Here is a 17,308-nt window from a genome sequence, read left to right on the forward strand (position 1 = left end):
TATTATGCCTGAACTGAATGTGATGGACGCTATTTTGAGCAGCTCTTGTAATGTACAACGTTGTTAAGTGACGATTACGTTGTCTGTATTGAACTTGAGGCGCATAGGCATTGACTGTCCTCATTTCTTACATCAAATAGCCTTTACTAGCTCAGGTTTACTTCTCAAACTTCAAAACAGTCGCAAATCGTCACCTGTAGTAACTCCTTTAGTTTGTGCGCAGTCTTTTGAATCACCCTGCGTGTAATTTGACTATCGCTATACAATGCAAGGCTAAAATTACATGGAGGTAACACTAGTCACTTTCTGTCCAATTCATTTTGCTTATGAAAAATCGTTTGTCTTTCTAAGTATGTGCAAAGACGGTGCGAGAGACTGGGGGGCGGGGGGGGGGGGGCGGAGTCTACTTTCCAATTGAAATATTCCGATATTTGTTTTGAACTCTTTAGAGAGAAAGGAGAATATAACTCGGTTAGGACAGAAAGGTATTATCTAGTATGTGAAACTGGTGGCTCCTTTAAGCCGAACCAATAATATAATGATAGATAAGTAACTACGAGCCTTTTGTAACCATACCTTTCGGTTACGTACTGTCATATCCACTCTGTAATCCTACATCTGAACGTATATTCTACAAGCTATTGTAAAATGCACACTGGTGGGTATTTTGTACCAGTATGAACAATTTCCTGTTTCACGTGCTTATTAACAAGGGAAAATGGCCTTCTTTGCAGTATCTTATTCTAATTATCCTTCCGCAAGATATACTATTCAAGTTTTACGATTATTTCACACTCTTTCTCAAATAACTGTCGTTCCGTGGTAAACTTCCCCTTTCTTCCAAAGACGCCTTCTTGCGTTCCCTTATCAAGAGTGTGACACTTCCCTGTGATCTATACCGGTATTCTGCGATCCTAGGAGAAGATATACGAATTCGACATCTGATTTCATGCCTGATTGCTGAGGTCACCAAATACTAGAGTAATGGCCTAGCTATATTGCTATAGTAGCGTCTTTAAGCAATTTCCTTTACCCATGCACCGTACTTTTCCAGAACCCTACGCTTTAATTTACGCTTTGTATTCACTTACGCTACTATAAATTGCACGTCATATCCGTTCGTAGTATTACAAATATTTAACCTACGTTGTGGACACTGCTCGTTTGGCACAAATATATTTTCCCTTACGTGTCAGCTTTTGCATAATGTGTGCCATTTTCCAAATATTAAGTATCAGCTTCACATGTGGACATGTACATATAACATTCCCATTTCGAATTAAAATAGCAGGATGGTATGTATTTTGTTCTCTACCTGGAGTTATATTCGAAAATGCAGTTCCTTTGTCATAGTTTAAAAAGGTTCTGGATATAGAAAGTACGTTCCTGTTATGCAGCACATCACTTGATCAAAATTTCTATTTCGCTCCGTAGAATTCTGTTATTTCCTCACAGAACGTATGTAGTAGCCCTTACCGCGTAGTACAGACACTAATAGAACGAAACGTAATGTTGAATTACAGTTTAGTGCGTTGATTATACGTGCCTGATAGGGTATCTAATTTTGTTGTTCTTTTTCTGCTAGTGTGACTTAAACCCCAAGGCAGACTGATTGAAAGCTGTAATTTTAGAAGGAAAACCAAGCTACACGACTAATTTGTCGCGTTCCAATATTATCACGATCTCTGTGCACAGATGTATTCCGCCTTGTATACCTTTTCGATTAGAACTATGATCCTGCTTGCTCAGCCACTGGAGCAAAGAATTTTCCAAGATCACTGCATATTGAAAGTCATGCTCCCTATGAGCTTCTTGGAGTGGGCAGAACGGATGGAAGTCTGATGCTGCAGTGGAGGTGATTTGGTCGACATGTTAAGATGTTGTATAAAGTCTTTGAAGTAGTTGCCTTTCAGCTTCTGTACAGCGATGAATTATCCATCGCGTAACGTTGTTGACGTGCGCCGTAGCATCTCTACACACTCTTCTCAGCCTTTATGAATGTGACTGCACATTTCACCTAACGAAATGACAGAATGCTGAGTTGAACGTTAAGTCAATGTCGGCCAGTTTCTAAACATATACAACGGCGTCATCTCTTGATGCTGGACAATGTGATGAAATAGAAGGTTATCGGAAGTGCACCAGATTGACGATTAATATGTTTTAACTTAATGAGGGAGAAGGAAATAAGTTGCATTATTTTATAAATTTGCGTTTGTACATTCCGTCCGTGCTACTTCTACTCTCTCCCACGATAATGTGGTCAGGTAGGCGTGCTTGGATTGCACTCTGTACATGAAATGGAGGTGACTAGGTTAAATGTCCTGTCCTTTGTAATATTGCTAAACTGAATTGATTGCGAATACATCTGTCAAATGCATAAGGCTTCGATCTCAGATATCTCACTGTAGCTCTGCGGGACCCTAAACCACCGACTAATCGATTCAGCCTTTCTTACAGTCTCATGAAGAAGCGTCCAGTTTTAAAGGAATGGGGAACACTCTAGCAACCTGTGTCTCTCTGACGATCTATAAAGTGAGCTAGGATACTGGTGTTTGTATCGTACTGCTCGCGAAAAGCAGCGCCCTCGTTCCTATCCGGAGAGCTATTTCGACCCGTCACTTGTGAAAAAATTTCTCAAAGTTTCCCATGAAACTGTGAAGCATGTAGGAAGAGATTATTTCTGCGAATGACTATGATTAACTGTGTGTCAGATCACACAGTTGTAGTAATGATTTGTAGCAGAATGAAGATATTTTGAAACATGGACATGACTAAGATCTTACTATAGAAGCATCAGCCAACTAGTATCTCTTCCTTGGTATCTAAAATCCACAGAGGTTCGCCTGCACACCCTGCTGGACTGCTACACTGGAGGACAGAGAGTGGCTTAATCAGAACATCTGACTTGTTTCCTAAATGGTTCTCTGTACGTTCAACATTGTGTATGATGTAGTGAAGCATGTAAACTCACTGCCAGACTGATATTTGAAAGAGAATGTTTGTATTTTATTGTTATAAGAGACTAAATCTGTAAGTCACTAAATAAGCGACTATTGTTACAATTCAGTAAATCAAAATATATCCGTGGAAGGCACGAATACAGATTTCATTTGAAAAATGAAGCAACGAATGTGTCGGGCTTGTTTCCAAGAACGCTCCTAAATCGTGTAGCTTATTCTCGATTAAAACCGATATGCCACCTGACACACTGCCAGATCAGCTTGCTAGAGCGTCATGCAGTGGTTGCCCACGACCTGCCTGTGGGGTACTGGTTCGCCCACAATGCCGCAGACAGCTGAATCGACAGTGACAAGTGAGAGGTGTGCATTGTTCACGTGGTGAGGTAGGCTGTGCTGCCCGCAGGCGGTGCTGCTGTGCGTGTGTGTGGCGGTGGGCGTGGCCAGCGCTGGCTTCCTCGGCTCCCCGGCCGCCTCCTACTCGGCGGCTCCCGCTGTCCACGCAGCCCCGGCGATTCCAGGTAAGGGAGCAGCACTCGTCTGCAAGCTGCCAGTCCCTTCTGCTAATTATGATTCTCCACAAGCCTACAGCAAAATTTACTTTATCATTTATTAACTAAGGTCTCCGACAGAATTCCATATAATATTTTTGCCACTGACTGGTTTCCAGTATTTTCGTTCACTGTCAGACCATTACCTGGATAACAAATGTTTCACTGTAGATAATACATGTTTATATGTCAGATGAACACAAGAAATATTATTACGATTGACTTCGTACTTTCGAAGTTTGATACGGCTCGTTGGTTGTCTATACATAAAATTTTTAGTATGTGTTTAAATAACTAAAGATGCCAACTGAATTTTGTATGTACCAAGATAATCTCAATAAAATGTTGTCGTCATAGATCAAATTCAGAGACAGCCATATCCGCGCTGTATATTCGGTGATTAAACACTTGCCACCGAAAACGTCGAACGAGCATCTTCAATTCCCCCGCAGTGCGCGCCCGAGAATTCTCAAGAAGATGTAAGTGCTTGATAGTTACACGTTATGTACAGTGAAACTTTACATTACGCAAGGTTTACTTTTATATTTTCTTCTTCGTCTTCTTCTTTCTTTATTTCTTCGACTTCGATCATCTATGGAGCACGTTAAGCAACCTCTTCATGATTTCGTCTTCCTTGGTGATTTTTGGTCTTCATTGTTTCACTTTGTGCTCTTCTTCTTCTTCTGTGCACAAAATATTACGTTTTCTGACGTTTTCGTGAGGGCTCCCGTACATTCTAGACCAGTCTTCGTGCCTTTAATTTCTACTAAGTCCTATCTCATTACCTAGTCCATTTGATATTTATTTCGGGAGTTTTTTCGCTATAGTCGAATATTGTTTTCTCCTGCAGTGTTTCACCGTTTCTTCGAATCTAGTGACCAGAAAACTGTATATCCTTTGCCCGAAAACATAATTTTTGAGCCGGCCGCGGTGGCTGAGCGGTTCTAGGCACTTAAGTCCGGAACCGCGCGACTAATACGGTCGCAGGTTCGAATCGTGTCTCGGGCATGGATGTGTGTGATGTCCTTAGGTAGTTAGGTTTAAGTATTTCTAAGTTCTAGGGGACTGATGACCTCAGATGTTAAGTCCCATAGTGCTCACAGCCATACTCTTTTCAACCACGTAGTCCAACTTTTCTTGGATTATTTTCCGTAGTACCGTCCATTCCTCTTCACCCACCTCTACTGTTTCTCTCTTTTCTCTGAGTAGAGAAGATTTCGCTTCATAAAGACACTCCAGTGCTATGACAACTTTTTGGTGTTTTATTTTTACTTAGAGTGGTTTTTATTACAAATATACTTCCTTATTTGATAAGTCAATTACGCTTTCTGGTCTCTGTTATAGTTTACTTATTTAAACCGTTTAGCTGTATTATTTCCCTGAGCAGTAACATTTATTGACCCTGTTAATATTAAAGCATCGTGTGCATACGAATTTGGGGTATTTGTAATTTTGGTTATGAATACTGTCTTCTCGAAAGAAACTAGTGATCCAGCCGTTCCCGCCGTCTGCTTCAACAGATTGACTACTGAGTCGCTGTATCGATGTTTTTGACCCGGGAGAGGATTCGGTGGCCTTGTGACAATCTTCCACAGCAATTCAGTACATATATCTGGAGCGAGTGTAGTAGCATCATACTGAAATGTTGATCCATACTGCAAACCTCCATGTAAATGTGGCTCAATTCTATACAGTCCAGACATATTAATTTGACCAACGCCTATGTCCGACATCAACGCGCAATAATCACTCACAGATGGCACTAGCAGCGGAGTGTATATCAAGCATGTCGAGGAGACACGAAAAACAGTGTGGTCGTTGTCAGAATATGGAAACGGAGCAACTTATGTCACTTCCAGAAGGGCATGCTAGTGGGTGTGCGGAACAATGGTGTAAGCACTTCTTAGACGGCTAAGTTAGTAAACTGTTCTCATGCAACTGTGGTTAAAGTATACCGTGCATGGCAAAATGGCAGTATATATATACTAAGATGGTATCTGTTCTTTCGGACATGACCGAAAGAACAGATACCATCTTAGTAAATATATAGTTAATGCTCACCGGCCACTTGGCACAAACAGTGCCGGAACTCTTACGGGAATCGGCAACGCGCCGCGAGTAATGAGCATTATGCTACGAATGTAGTGCGGGACAATACGTTAAGAATGTGGGTTTCGCGAGAGGCGTGCCAGAGATAAATCCCTGCAGTCGCGCTATCCTCTGTGTCCTCGGTGACTCAGATGGATAGATCGTCAACCATGTCAGCAGGAGATCCCGCGTTCGAGTCCCGCTCGGGGCGTACATTTTCATCTGTCCCAGTTGATGTATGTCAAAGCCTGTAAGCAGCTAAGGGTGTTCATTTTATTGTAAAATGGCACTTTTCAGAACCGGCGGCGAGTTAACTGTGGTGCACCACGGACCAAAGATGACAGGGCTGAACGACATCTGTGTTGATGTGCGTGGGCGAACTGACATGTAACGGTTGAGCAACTGACCACATAGGCGAAGGAGCTGTCAACGTTGACGCCTCGACAATCATTCAGCGTGCGTTACTAAGCATTTGTGTGGTTGAGGCACCTGTGTTGACTGCTTTTCATCGGTGACGAAGGCTCCAATTTGTACAGAGATTTCGCAGGTGAACGTCCACTGTGTGGTGAAGGTGGTCTCTTCAGATAAATAACGCATTATGCTCCAGCAGATAGATGCCACTTGGCGCTTACGACGTGAAATGTCTGAAAGCAAACACCTTCCAACAATCGTTGGAATCCTCTAGATCGCAGGAAAGAGCTTTGTAGTCTGTGAAAATTTTCGTTTGTTTCCATGGATGATCGCGCAATTATGGAAAACGCAATGGCTCAGCACAAGTATACATCTATCTTCTGGGAGCCAGTCTACCCGCACATGGATTTTGCTTCTCCTCGGCACAATGCCTTCTACCAGCAGAACAGTGCAACGTTTCACACTGCTCATAACGTACGTGCGTGGTTCAAACATCAGAATGAGTTTACTACACTCGCTCGGGCACCAGACTCCGCAGTTTCAAACTCTGTGGAAGCACCTCAATCGGGCTGTTAGCACCACGGGTCGTCAATAGAGAGACGTGGCGCAGTTGGCGACGGTAGTGGAGTCCGTATATCACGCATCGCTATCGGTACCACGCAGATCCTCACTAAGTCTCTTCGTCCTCGTCTCGCAGAGGTCCGCTCTGCAAAATGTGGTTATTCAGGATTTTAACAAGTGGTCACATTAATGTGACTGGGAGTGTATAACCACTGAAATAACATCGCATACCCTCATAAACCACTTAGTTTCTCCTTGGTTTCTGTTAACTTCACTTCTTTTGCCAGAGGCCTCTAAGGGGTCTAATTATAAAAGATACGTACTGCATCTTTCTTCCTTATTTGTCGTAATTATTTTTATGGTCTACTTTTATATTTTGCAAGACTGACCAACAGGCACTGGGCCAGCAACACAAATGGTTGTTGATCACCGGCAAGCGCAGTGAATAGCCTCGAATAGCCACCGCCGTTGCCGACAGGAGCGCTGGCGGCGGCCGGGTCTGACGCGGACTACGACCCGAACCCGCAGTACAGCTTCAGCTACAGCGTGAGCGACGCGCTGACGGGCGACGCCAAGCAGCAGCAGGAGAGCCGCAGCGGCGACGCCGTGCAGGGCAGCTACAGCGTCGTCGAGCCGGACGGCGCCGTCCGCACCGTGCAGTACTCGGCCGCGCCCGGCGCCGGCTTCAACGCCGTCGTCTCCCGCTCCGGCGGCGCACCCCCGCCTCCCGCGCCCGCCAGGGTCGCCGCACCCCTGCCCGGTGGGTACCACTCCGGTGCAGCCGTAGTAGCTGAGATGTAACTCGTACTGTCACCTAATGAACGAAATAACATCGTAAAGAATATCAAACGACTGACCTTAAAATCTTCTGGGTTGTAATACAGCTTCATATTTTTTCTACGTGATAGACGTTTCGAACCCTCTACTGGGATCTCCTTCAGGATCTTGTCGTGGCCACTGTAGATTAAGCACCTAACTGACAACTGCCACGAAAGACTAGAGGTTTACATAATATCAGACCAGATTTTTGACCAGATTAAAGAGTTTCTAGTAAATACTAAACACAGCTTGTCAATCTCAATGGAGAGAAATTATCGTAAGTAAAATGAACGTAGGACATACCCCAACACATTGTTGTAGGACCATTACTGTTCAGTACAGGGTAGTCAGAAACAGTCTGTAAAGCTGTAAGGGTCTTTCAAGGTAGTTTGTGCTGAAAAATAATTGATAGGAATAAAGTTCGATACGTGGCGCCTTTTCCGTATTAATTAACACTGAAATTAGCCAATCATGTCACTCAGCGAGCAAATTCAAGCAGTCCGCCAGATTCGGCGTTTTCAAACGTGTTCTCCCTAAAACCAAACAAGAGAATGATTCAAAAATTGAACATGGGGAGGTAGCAACGATCGAACTCCAGCCAAAGGCTCAGCAGTCTCGTATGCTATCATCTGTGTTATGAGATCGTCTGACACTAATTTTATCTGGCGGACCGATTGAATTTGAACTCGCAGCGGCCATACTGGTCAACTTAAATGCTAATTAACTCGGAGACGGTGGAACGTATCGAATTTTATTCAAAACAATTATTTCTCTGTATAACATACCCTGCAATACCCTTAAAGCTTTCTAGACTGTTTCAAATCACCCTGTATACCCTCAGATCAAATACCCGATTAAGACATCGTAATTAGTTTTTCATCCAGATTAATAGCGTGAATGTCTTCACTAAGCTATGAATAGTCCCTTTCCATTGTAATATTAACTACAGTGATATTGATATGGCATGGAACATGCAGGTAAGACTGTTAAGATACTAAACTCATCAAATCAGGGAAGAAGAAACAAGTTTACAACATTTTCTTCCTCAGCCTTTATTGCGATTGTATTGCGTTGCCTGCCAATTATTAACATAAAAATGATCGCAGGCCTCAGACGGGATTTTATGTCCTGCATATCATCGCCTCAGCGACATTCCAACAGTATTCAAAGACTGAACAATTCCACAACACAGAAAGATAATAATTAACAAAAACTAGTTTATTTTTTCCAAAACAGGCGTTATAAGGGAAACCATAATGTTATTAATGAACATACTATCAGAATGACATTTGAAGTTATTCTTTCAAATACACTCCTGGAAATTGAAATAAGAACACCGTGAATTCATTGTCCCAGGAAGGGGAAACTTTATTGACACATTCCTGGGGTCAGATACATCACATGATCACACTGACAGAACCACAGGAACATAGACACAGGCAACAGAACATGCACAATGTCGGCACTAGTACAGTGTATATCCACCTTGGCAGCAATGCAGGCTGCTATTCTCCCATGGAGACGATCGTAGAGATGTTGGATGTAGTCCTGTGGAACGGCTTGCCATGCCATTTCCACCTGGCGCCTCAGTTGGACCCGTGTTCGTGCTGGACGTGCATACCGCAAGAGACGACGCTTCATCCAGTCTCAAACATGCTGAATGGGGGACAGATCCGGAGATCTTGCTGGCCAGGGTAGTTGACTTACACCTTCTAGAGCACGTTGGGTGGCACGGGATACATGCGGACGTGCATTGTCCTGTTGGAACAGCAAGTTCCCTTGCCGGTCTAGAAATGGTAGAACGATGGGTTCGACGACGGTTTGGATGTACCGTGCACTATTCAGTGTCCCCTCGACGATCACCAGAGGTGTACGGCGAGTGTAGGAGATCGCTCCCCACACCATGATGCCGGGTGTTGGCCCATTGTGCCTCGGTCGTATGCAGTCCTGATTGTGGCGCTCACCTGCACGGCGCCAAACACGCATACGACCATCATTGGCACCAAGGCAGAAGCGACTCTCATCGCTGAAGACGACACGTCTCCATTCGTCCCTCCATTCACGCCTGTCGCGACACAACTGGATGCGGGCTGCACGATGTTGGGGCGTGAGCGGAAGACGGCCTAACGGTGTGCGGGACTGTAGCCCAGCTTCATGGAGACGGTTGCGAATGGTCCTCGCCGATACCCCAGGAGCAACAGTGTCCCTAATTTGCTGGGAAGTGGCGGTGCGGTCCCCTACGGCACTGCGTAGGATCCTACGGTCTTGGCGTGCATCCGTGCGTCGCTGCGGTCCGGTCCCAGGTCGACGGGCACGTGCACCTTCCGCCGACCACTGGCGACAACATCGATGTACTGTGGAGACCTCACGCCCCACGTGTTGAGCAATTCGGCGGTACGTCCACCCGGCGTCCCGCATGCCCACTATACGCCCTCGCTCAAAGTTCGTCAACTGCACATACGGTTCACGTCCACGCTGTCGCGGCATGTTGCCAGTGTTAAAGACTGCGATGGAGCTCCGTATGCCACGGCAAACTGGCTGACACTGACGGCGGCGGTGCACAAATGCTGCGCAGCTAGCGCCATTCGACGGCCAACACCGCGGTTCCTGGTGTGTCCGTTGTGCCGTGCGTGTGATCATTGCTTGTACAGCCCTCTCGCAGTGTCCGGAGCAAGTATGGTGGGTCTGGCACACCGGTGTCAATGTGTTCTTTTTTCCATTTCCAGGAGTGTATTTACGGAAAAATCAAAAAACATTGCACATGTGGGCTTCAAATCCCATAAAAAGAGACAGAATCAATAGCAACAGAATTTACATATGACATAACAAATTTTCGTTGTCCAACATACGACCTAATTAAATGCAGACGTCACTCGGTCCCTTCATTCAGGTATAGGATGAAAACTGAAACCACTTAACAAAAAGGTTAGAACAGAAATGAATTACAAATTGCACATCCTTTCAGATCTTAGCTGCGAACAATTCGTTCTTATATTTTGAGACAGCTGTCTTCAATTTAAAAAAAAATACTTACAATTTAACAATGAGTGTCTGAAGACAACAAACATTTTAAAAATTTATGTTTACAGAACTTTTAACACACGGGTTCTTAAAAAGGAAATCACAATTTAAAAATGATTGACGAAATAATATAAGGGTTTCATTTTGCCAATGTGCTGCTTGTTACAGGTAGGCTTAGCAATAATTTGAGTACGTTCTGGTAACTCGGGATGCTGATCCTTCAATATCTAATTACTAATTTCAGCGTAAATGCTATGTTTATAACAGATGTCCTGTTACATACTGTTTTCAGACTTTATTATGTTGAACACAACATTAAAGAATGTTAAATGATTTACAAGTAGATGAATCATCCTATATTCTCTAACAACTCATGACAGAGGTGCTGCGTGGGCTGCGATTATCGTATAGCAGCGAAACTTGGTAGATATTCTAATGTGTTAATTCGGAGCCAATTTACGAATTCTGGCGGGCATTTGTAAACCTGGCGCTATCAATAGAAGGAAGATGTATTTCAATTTTTGCATATGTAATGGATTAAGAAAGACATTTGGCCACAAAAAAATCTAACAAGTGAGAAAGGCATAATATTCATTTTATTATTAACTGCAGATTGCACAATTTTTAAATGTGACCACCGAAGATTTCGACGAGATGCTGTACAGCACTAGATTTGCACTTGTCGGCCAAAATTGTGTCTAATATTTTTCAGTTTTATCCGGTCCCGTACTAACGCTTTAGCCTGTCTATCAAGTTTTGCTGACATATGATGATTACAGCCCGCACTAAACATCCATGAGTAGCTTCACTTTAATTATAACGACCCGGTATGTATATGTCCTTGTCACATGTTACTTCATTAAAACATTATCGCCATCATCACATCTAAAAATTAAAAGATGCGCGTAATCAGCACTAGTTGTAGTTGCAAAGCCGAAATTGACTAGCAAATATAATGAAGTAACATCTGACCAAGACGTAGAAATTTATAATCCACTGGCCTCCTCGGGAGGTCAAAACGACCTCCTTCAGTAACTTTGTCTTACATCCGCCGTGCTTGTTGTGGTGTTGCAGGCCGCCTGGTGCCGCTGCCCGCCGCCCTGCCGCGGTTGGCGCCTCTGCCGCCCCCCGCCGCCCCCGCGGTCGTCATCGCCAAGGCTCCCGCAGTGTTCGCCGCCCCCGCAGTAGTCGCTGCCCCCGTCAAGGCCGCCCTGCCGCCCCCAGCCGCGCTGTACGGCGCGCCACTCAAGAGCTCGCACACTGCTGTCAGAACGTCACACGCCAGCTACCAGTACTGAGGAGCTCCGTCCCGTCTTGTCTGTAAATACTTCGTAGCAGCCGCTAAGTTGGAACATATTGTGCATACTATTTAAAAACTGAAATAAAAACAAGGAATTTTATATATGTGTCTGTTCTTTTGGCAAGCCTAACTTCCTTGCAATCTAATTAATATGTAACATTAAAGCTACACAGTTAAGTAAGACACAATACAAACCTAGAAGAGGAGATCAAAAAGTTTTACTTGGAAGGCCGTGCATATGAGAATTGGTGTGCCAATCAGGCAAATTCCCTGTGAGCATTGATGCATTCATCTCACGGACGCACTAGGTTGATAATACCCGTTTGGTTAAACGCAGTGTCCTTCTGTGTGAGAAGTACGAAGATGTCTCGTACGGCAGGAATCACCGACCCTTCAAGGCCTTTTTGTGAAAGCGGACGGGTGGTAATCGTATGAGCAGACATCAGGGCTATAGGACGACACTTGCAATATGAGGACGTGTGTTATCGTGAAACAGCAGCTCCCCTTGGCACAATATTCCACAACGGAGTGTTGTCCCATACGCATTCTTTATTTTCTGATGAACGTCTACTGGTGTTGATCCTTCTGCTGCAACGAAAAGAATAACAGCCCTTTAGTCCTACTTGTAATCATTTCGTAGTAACGATACCGTGGCTCATGTTTCCACATTAGTCGTATGCACCCCAGAAAGACACGAATGCGCACGAACCTCTTGCTGTATATCGCAGCGTGTCTATTTGCAAACTTTGTCAAAAAGCTAAACCATCCGCCATCTCCTATCGTGGTCCACTGTTTCCTATTATTCCTACTAGATTAAAAGAATTAGCTGCTGTTGATATTCTGGGACCCCTTGTTTAAACATTGAGTGGATTTTCGCATGTTTTCATCGCTGTTAAACTTACTTTAAATTTACGTAAAGCCACTGGACGTTCTGTATCCAACACCTTTGTTAAAAATTTCTTACGTGAAGTTGGACACGTTGACAAGGTCATTTCAGACAGCAGACCAATATTCAGATCTTCTATTTGGTCATGCATTCTTTGGAATTGTAAAGTCAAATCTGTTTTTATTTCATTGTACTCTCCACATTGCAACCCGTTTGAATGAATTTTCCAAGTATACCTCCTCCTCTTGTGATTCTTGAACAGGGAATTCGCTATTGGCCGGCCGCGGTGGTCTCGCGGTTCTAGGCGAGCAGACCGGAGCCGTGCGACTACTACGGTCGCAGGTTCGAATCCTGCGTCGGGCATGGATGTGTGTGATGTCCTTAGGTTAGTTAGGTTTAAGTAGTTCTAAGTTCTAGGGGACTAATGACCACAGCAGTTGAGTCCCATAGTTTTCAGAGCCACTTGAACCATTTTTTTTTAATTCGCTATTAGTAGCTGAAACTTCTTACAGAACTCAATTAGTCTTTGTCCTCTTTCACTCCTTGTCACAAGCCCATATTCTCCTGTAATATTTTCCTCTACTCCTTCCCCTACAACTGCATTCCAGTCGCCTATGGCTATTAGATTTTCGTCCCCCTTTACATACTGCATTACCCTTCCAATATCCTCATACACTTTCTCTATCTGTTCATCTTCAGCTTGCGACGTCGGCATGTAGTCCTGAACCATCGTTGTCGGTGTTGGTCTGCTGTCGATTCTGATTAGAACAACCCGGTCACTGAACTGTTCACAGTAACACACCCTCTGCCCTACCTTCCTACTCATAACGAATCCTACACCTGTTATACCATTTTCTGCTGCTGTTGATATTACCCGATACTCATCTGACCAGAAATCCTTGTCTTCCTTCCATTTCACTTCACTGACCCCTACTATATCTAGATTGAGTCTTTGCATTTCCCTTCTCAGATTTTCTAGTTTCCCTACCACATTCAAGCTTCCCCTTGGCAGTCCCCTCCCGAAGATCCGAATGGGGGACTATTCCGGAATCTTTTGGCGATGGAGAGATCATCATGACACTTCTTCAACTACAGGCCACATGTCCTGTGGATACACGTTACGCATCTTTAATGCAGTGGTTTCCATTGCCTTCTGCATCCTCATGTCGTTGATCATTGCTGATTCTTCCGCCTTTAGGGGCAGTTTCCCACCCCTAGGACAAGAGAGTGCCCTGAACCTCTATCCACTCCTCCGCCCTCTTTGACAAGGCTGTAGGCAGAATGAGGCTGACTTCTTATGCCGTAAGTCTTCGGCCGCCAATGCTGATTATTCATAAAGTTTAGCCAGTGGCGGGGATCGAACCCGAGAAAAAAGACGTTTTGATTATGAATCAAAGACGCTACCCCTAGACCACGCGTACGGTAAAGGAACATGGTACCGATGTGTTAAACAGTAAACACAAATACCACATTAGCTAGGGCTCCTAGCGCTTGCCACATGCATGCTACACAAAGTAAGCGTACCCCCTTGAGGGGGTCAATGTACTTACCCTGTTATATACAAAAGTAAAGTGCTATGTATATAAATGTCGTCGTAATTATGTTCATTGCCATGACCTTGAAAGTACTGTACTGTAACGTATTGCTGTGTTACGGAAATAACTGTCTCATTGTAGCCATGCCATAAAAGTCATAATCAATGCGTGTTTTACCCTCCAGTAGAACGTAGATTAACTGTGCAAGCATAAAACAGATACAGCATAAAAGCAATAATGAAAATTGCGTCACTCTTTAGTAGTAACGTAATATAATAGTGTAGCTGTCAAACAAACCAAGTACTGTGTCATCTCTGACTTCCCAGAAAGTACTTAAATTAGAAGTGTGTTTTCAAGTAAACCAAAATGGTGCCGTAAACCCTCATTAGCAGTATATGTTCCAAGAATATGAGCATTATAGTATTGAAGAAATCGTGCCACTGACAAGCGAAACTGTACTCACAATAAGACTGTGTCGTCTGTTCCCTATAAAAATGTACTTCTAAAATTACTGTCTTAATATGTTCCATGGGTTCCTGACTGGTTAGTTAACTTCACAACTTCACTGCACGTTAACACTTTCTAAATTGTTACCATATTTCTCTACCGTCCGCTATCTGGTCATTTAACAGAGAGAAATTAACATTTTTACTACTTTACTGACACAAGTCTACATAATTACACATTTGGATTACTTTTCATTTAAGAAATTATAACTTACTGACAGATTAAAACTGTGTGCTGGACCGAGACTCGAACTCGGGACATTTGCCTTTCGCGGGGAAGTGCTCTTATTTCATATCAGCCCACACTCCGCTACAGAGTGAAAATATCATTCTGGAAACATCCCCTAGGCTGTGGCTAAGCCATGTCTCCGCAATCTCCTTTCTCCCAGGAGTGCCAGTTCTGCAACTTTCGCAGAAGAACTTCTGTGAAGTATGGAAGGTAGGAGACGAGGTACCGGAAGAATTGAGGCTATGACGGCGGGTTGTGGGTTGTGCTTGTGTAGCTCAGATGGTAGAGCACTTGCCCGCGGAAGGCAAAGGACCCGAGCTCGAGTCTCGGTTCAGCACACAGTTTTAATCTGTCAGGAAATTTCATATAGGCGCACACTCCGCTGCAGAGTGAAAATCTCTGTCTGAGAAATTGTATTTTGTCTGCATTTTGTGAACCGTTAAAATATATTTTCAGAACCATTGTGATACTGCGAGAGCTTTGAGTTATGTATATTGTATGGTATGATCATTTTTGAAGCGCTTTTGAAGTACATGACAGTTTCGAAAGAGCACATATTGTTTCTTTAGAGGTTTTGAGATTACTGAAAAGCTACAACGATTTTGAGATTTGATTGATATGTTATGATGATATTATTACAACGAAGTTGTGTATTATGATGTTCAGATATGGTTATGATCAACAAGGTGATGCTGTAAGAGGAATATGATTATGCTACGTGTTTATTATGATGTAATATTGAAGAAGTATTGAGGAATATGTATGTGTGTAGTAAGGCAATGAATAATGAGTAGGTGTTAGGGACTCTAGTTTGCGGAAAAGAATGTTAGAAACCAAGAACTAGATTTTAAGAGTTATGAAATGGGAGTATATATATGAATGTGAGTACCAGAATGTTGCCGGAAATTTTTGTACACTGTTATTGATGAGATTTCGTTTCTACACATTTGGCCTGTAATGTACACATTTTGGTAACAAGTATATGTGACCTTGACATAATGCTCTACTGTACTGGGCTGAGTGCTAACCGACTTGAAATATATCCATTGTTACGTTGCCTTTCAACTTACTACTTCTGCCATTTCAGCCGCTTTGAAGCTCGCTGCACTCCCACAAGCATTCTCACAGCTGTAGAAAAGAGGTGCCATTGACCTCACTATTGACATTTCTTTGCAGAATACACCACGAATATGATATACACTACTACCTGTAAACATATGATTATAGTTTGGAGATTGAACTTCGTGCTACTTGCTGAAATGCTTATGATTTGCTAAGAAATATTCTAACGTTTACACATCTGAAGTGTCTCCCTACGAGAGTTGAGAGAATTTCTACTGACTTATGAAATGCCACATGCCTTATGAATGATGTTTTGTGCTTTGTTTTGTACATATCTGTTTATTTTATTTGACATCTGGTTTGGAACCGCGCGACTGCTACGGTCGCAGGTTCGAATCGTACCTCGGGCATGGATGTCTGTGATGTCCTTAGGTTAGTTAGGTTTAAGTAGTTATAAGCTCTAGGGGACTGATGACCTCAGAAGTTGAGTCGCATAGTGCTCAGAGCCATTTGAACCATTTGAACATCTGGTTTCTGGCTCAGCTGCAGCATTGGTTTCATAAAACAAAATTTAATACATATGCTAATGGGATCAGTTTCTGTTAACAGACCCATTAAATAAAGCTTACACATATATCTCCCTCATCTGCATTGCTGTCTTTACTGTAATATTTTTTCTGCTTGTGCTTTGTCATGTTTAGGTATAAGTTATTCTATATGCTGCTGCTATTTGCCAGGCAGTGTCCTACTGAATTTTACATTGTATTACTGTGCTAAGCCAGTTTTAACACTGATTTATTTTTCTTGTCTGCTGCATATTGCCTTATATTAGTTGTAATGTTGCATTTGCTTTGCTAATTTAGATATTCTGAAGCTTGCTTTGCCAGTTTGGAATTTTCGTTGTTGTTTGTGTTAATTTTTTGTGCTCCTGTACACCTCATTCTCTAGTTTATGTATCTGAGCTCAGTAGATTTACGTTAGCTTTGGAGGGGCTATACTATATAAGAAAATAAGTTGTGATGAGTGGGGAAGAAATGCATTGAGAAGGCATAAGGGAAAGGTCTGGCCGAAGAGTATTCAATAATAAGTAACAATTATTTGAAAGAGGAAATGAACAGATATAAGTAGGGTATAGTGCCAAAAGGTTTAGGTACCATATTTTTGGAAACGAATGGTGAGGTAAGAAGAATCTGGGAGTATAAGCAATGGTTGAAAGTGTGAATACAGATAACATGCTTAGGTAGGATTTTTGTGGAAACAAATGTTGAAAATAGGTCTATAAGAATTAAATGAACTTTTGGTTGGAAATGAAGTAGCTTTGGTTGAAAGTAAAGGAGGTACGAGCATGAACGATGTTACGGAAAAGAGAAAAGTGCAAC

General features: G+C 43.1%; 1 protein-coding gene across 2 annotated transcripts in view; it reads left to right on the forward strand.

The window, feature by feature from the left end:
- The window catches only part of LOC126278320 (cuticle protein 7-like), a 139,933-nt gene extending 128,118 nt beyond the window's left edge, over positions 1-11,815 (forward strand). The window contains exons 2-4 of one of the 2 annotated variants that reach the window (XM_049978340.1): positions 3,367-3,481; positions 7,050-7,331; positions 11,486-11,815. In XM_049978340.1, coding sequence (XP_049834297.1) covers positions 3,367-3,481; positions 7,050-7,331; positions 11,486-11,709 — 621 coding nt within the window. In that variant the 3' untranslated portion in view covers positions 11,710-11,815. The remainder of the gene's footprint in view (positions 1-3,366; positions 3,482-7,049; positions 7,332-11,485) is intronic. The other variant, XM_049978341.1, reaches the window with a different exon arrangement.
- The last annotated feature ends 5,493 nt before the right edge of the window (positions 11,816-17,308 follow it).

The sequence above is a fragment of the Schistocerca gregaria genome, chromosome 6 (assembly GCF_023897955.1).
Source record: "Schistocerca gregaria isolate iqSchGreg1 chromosome 6, iqSchGreg1.2, whole genome shotgun sequence".
Lineage (NCBI taxonomy): Eukaryota > Metazoa > Arthropoda > Insecta > Orthoptera > Acrididae > Schistocerca > Schistocerca gregaria.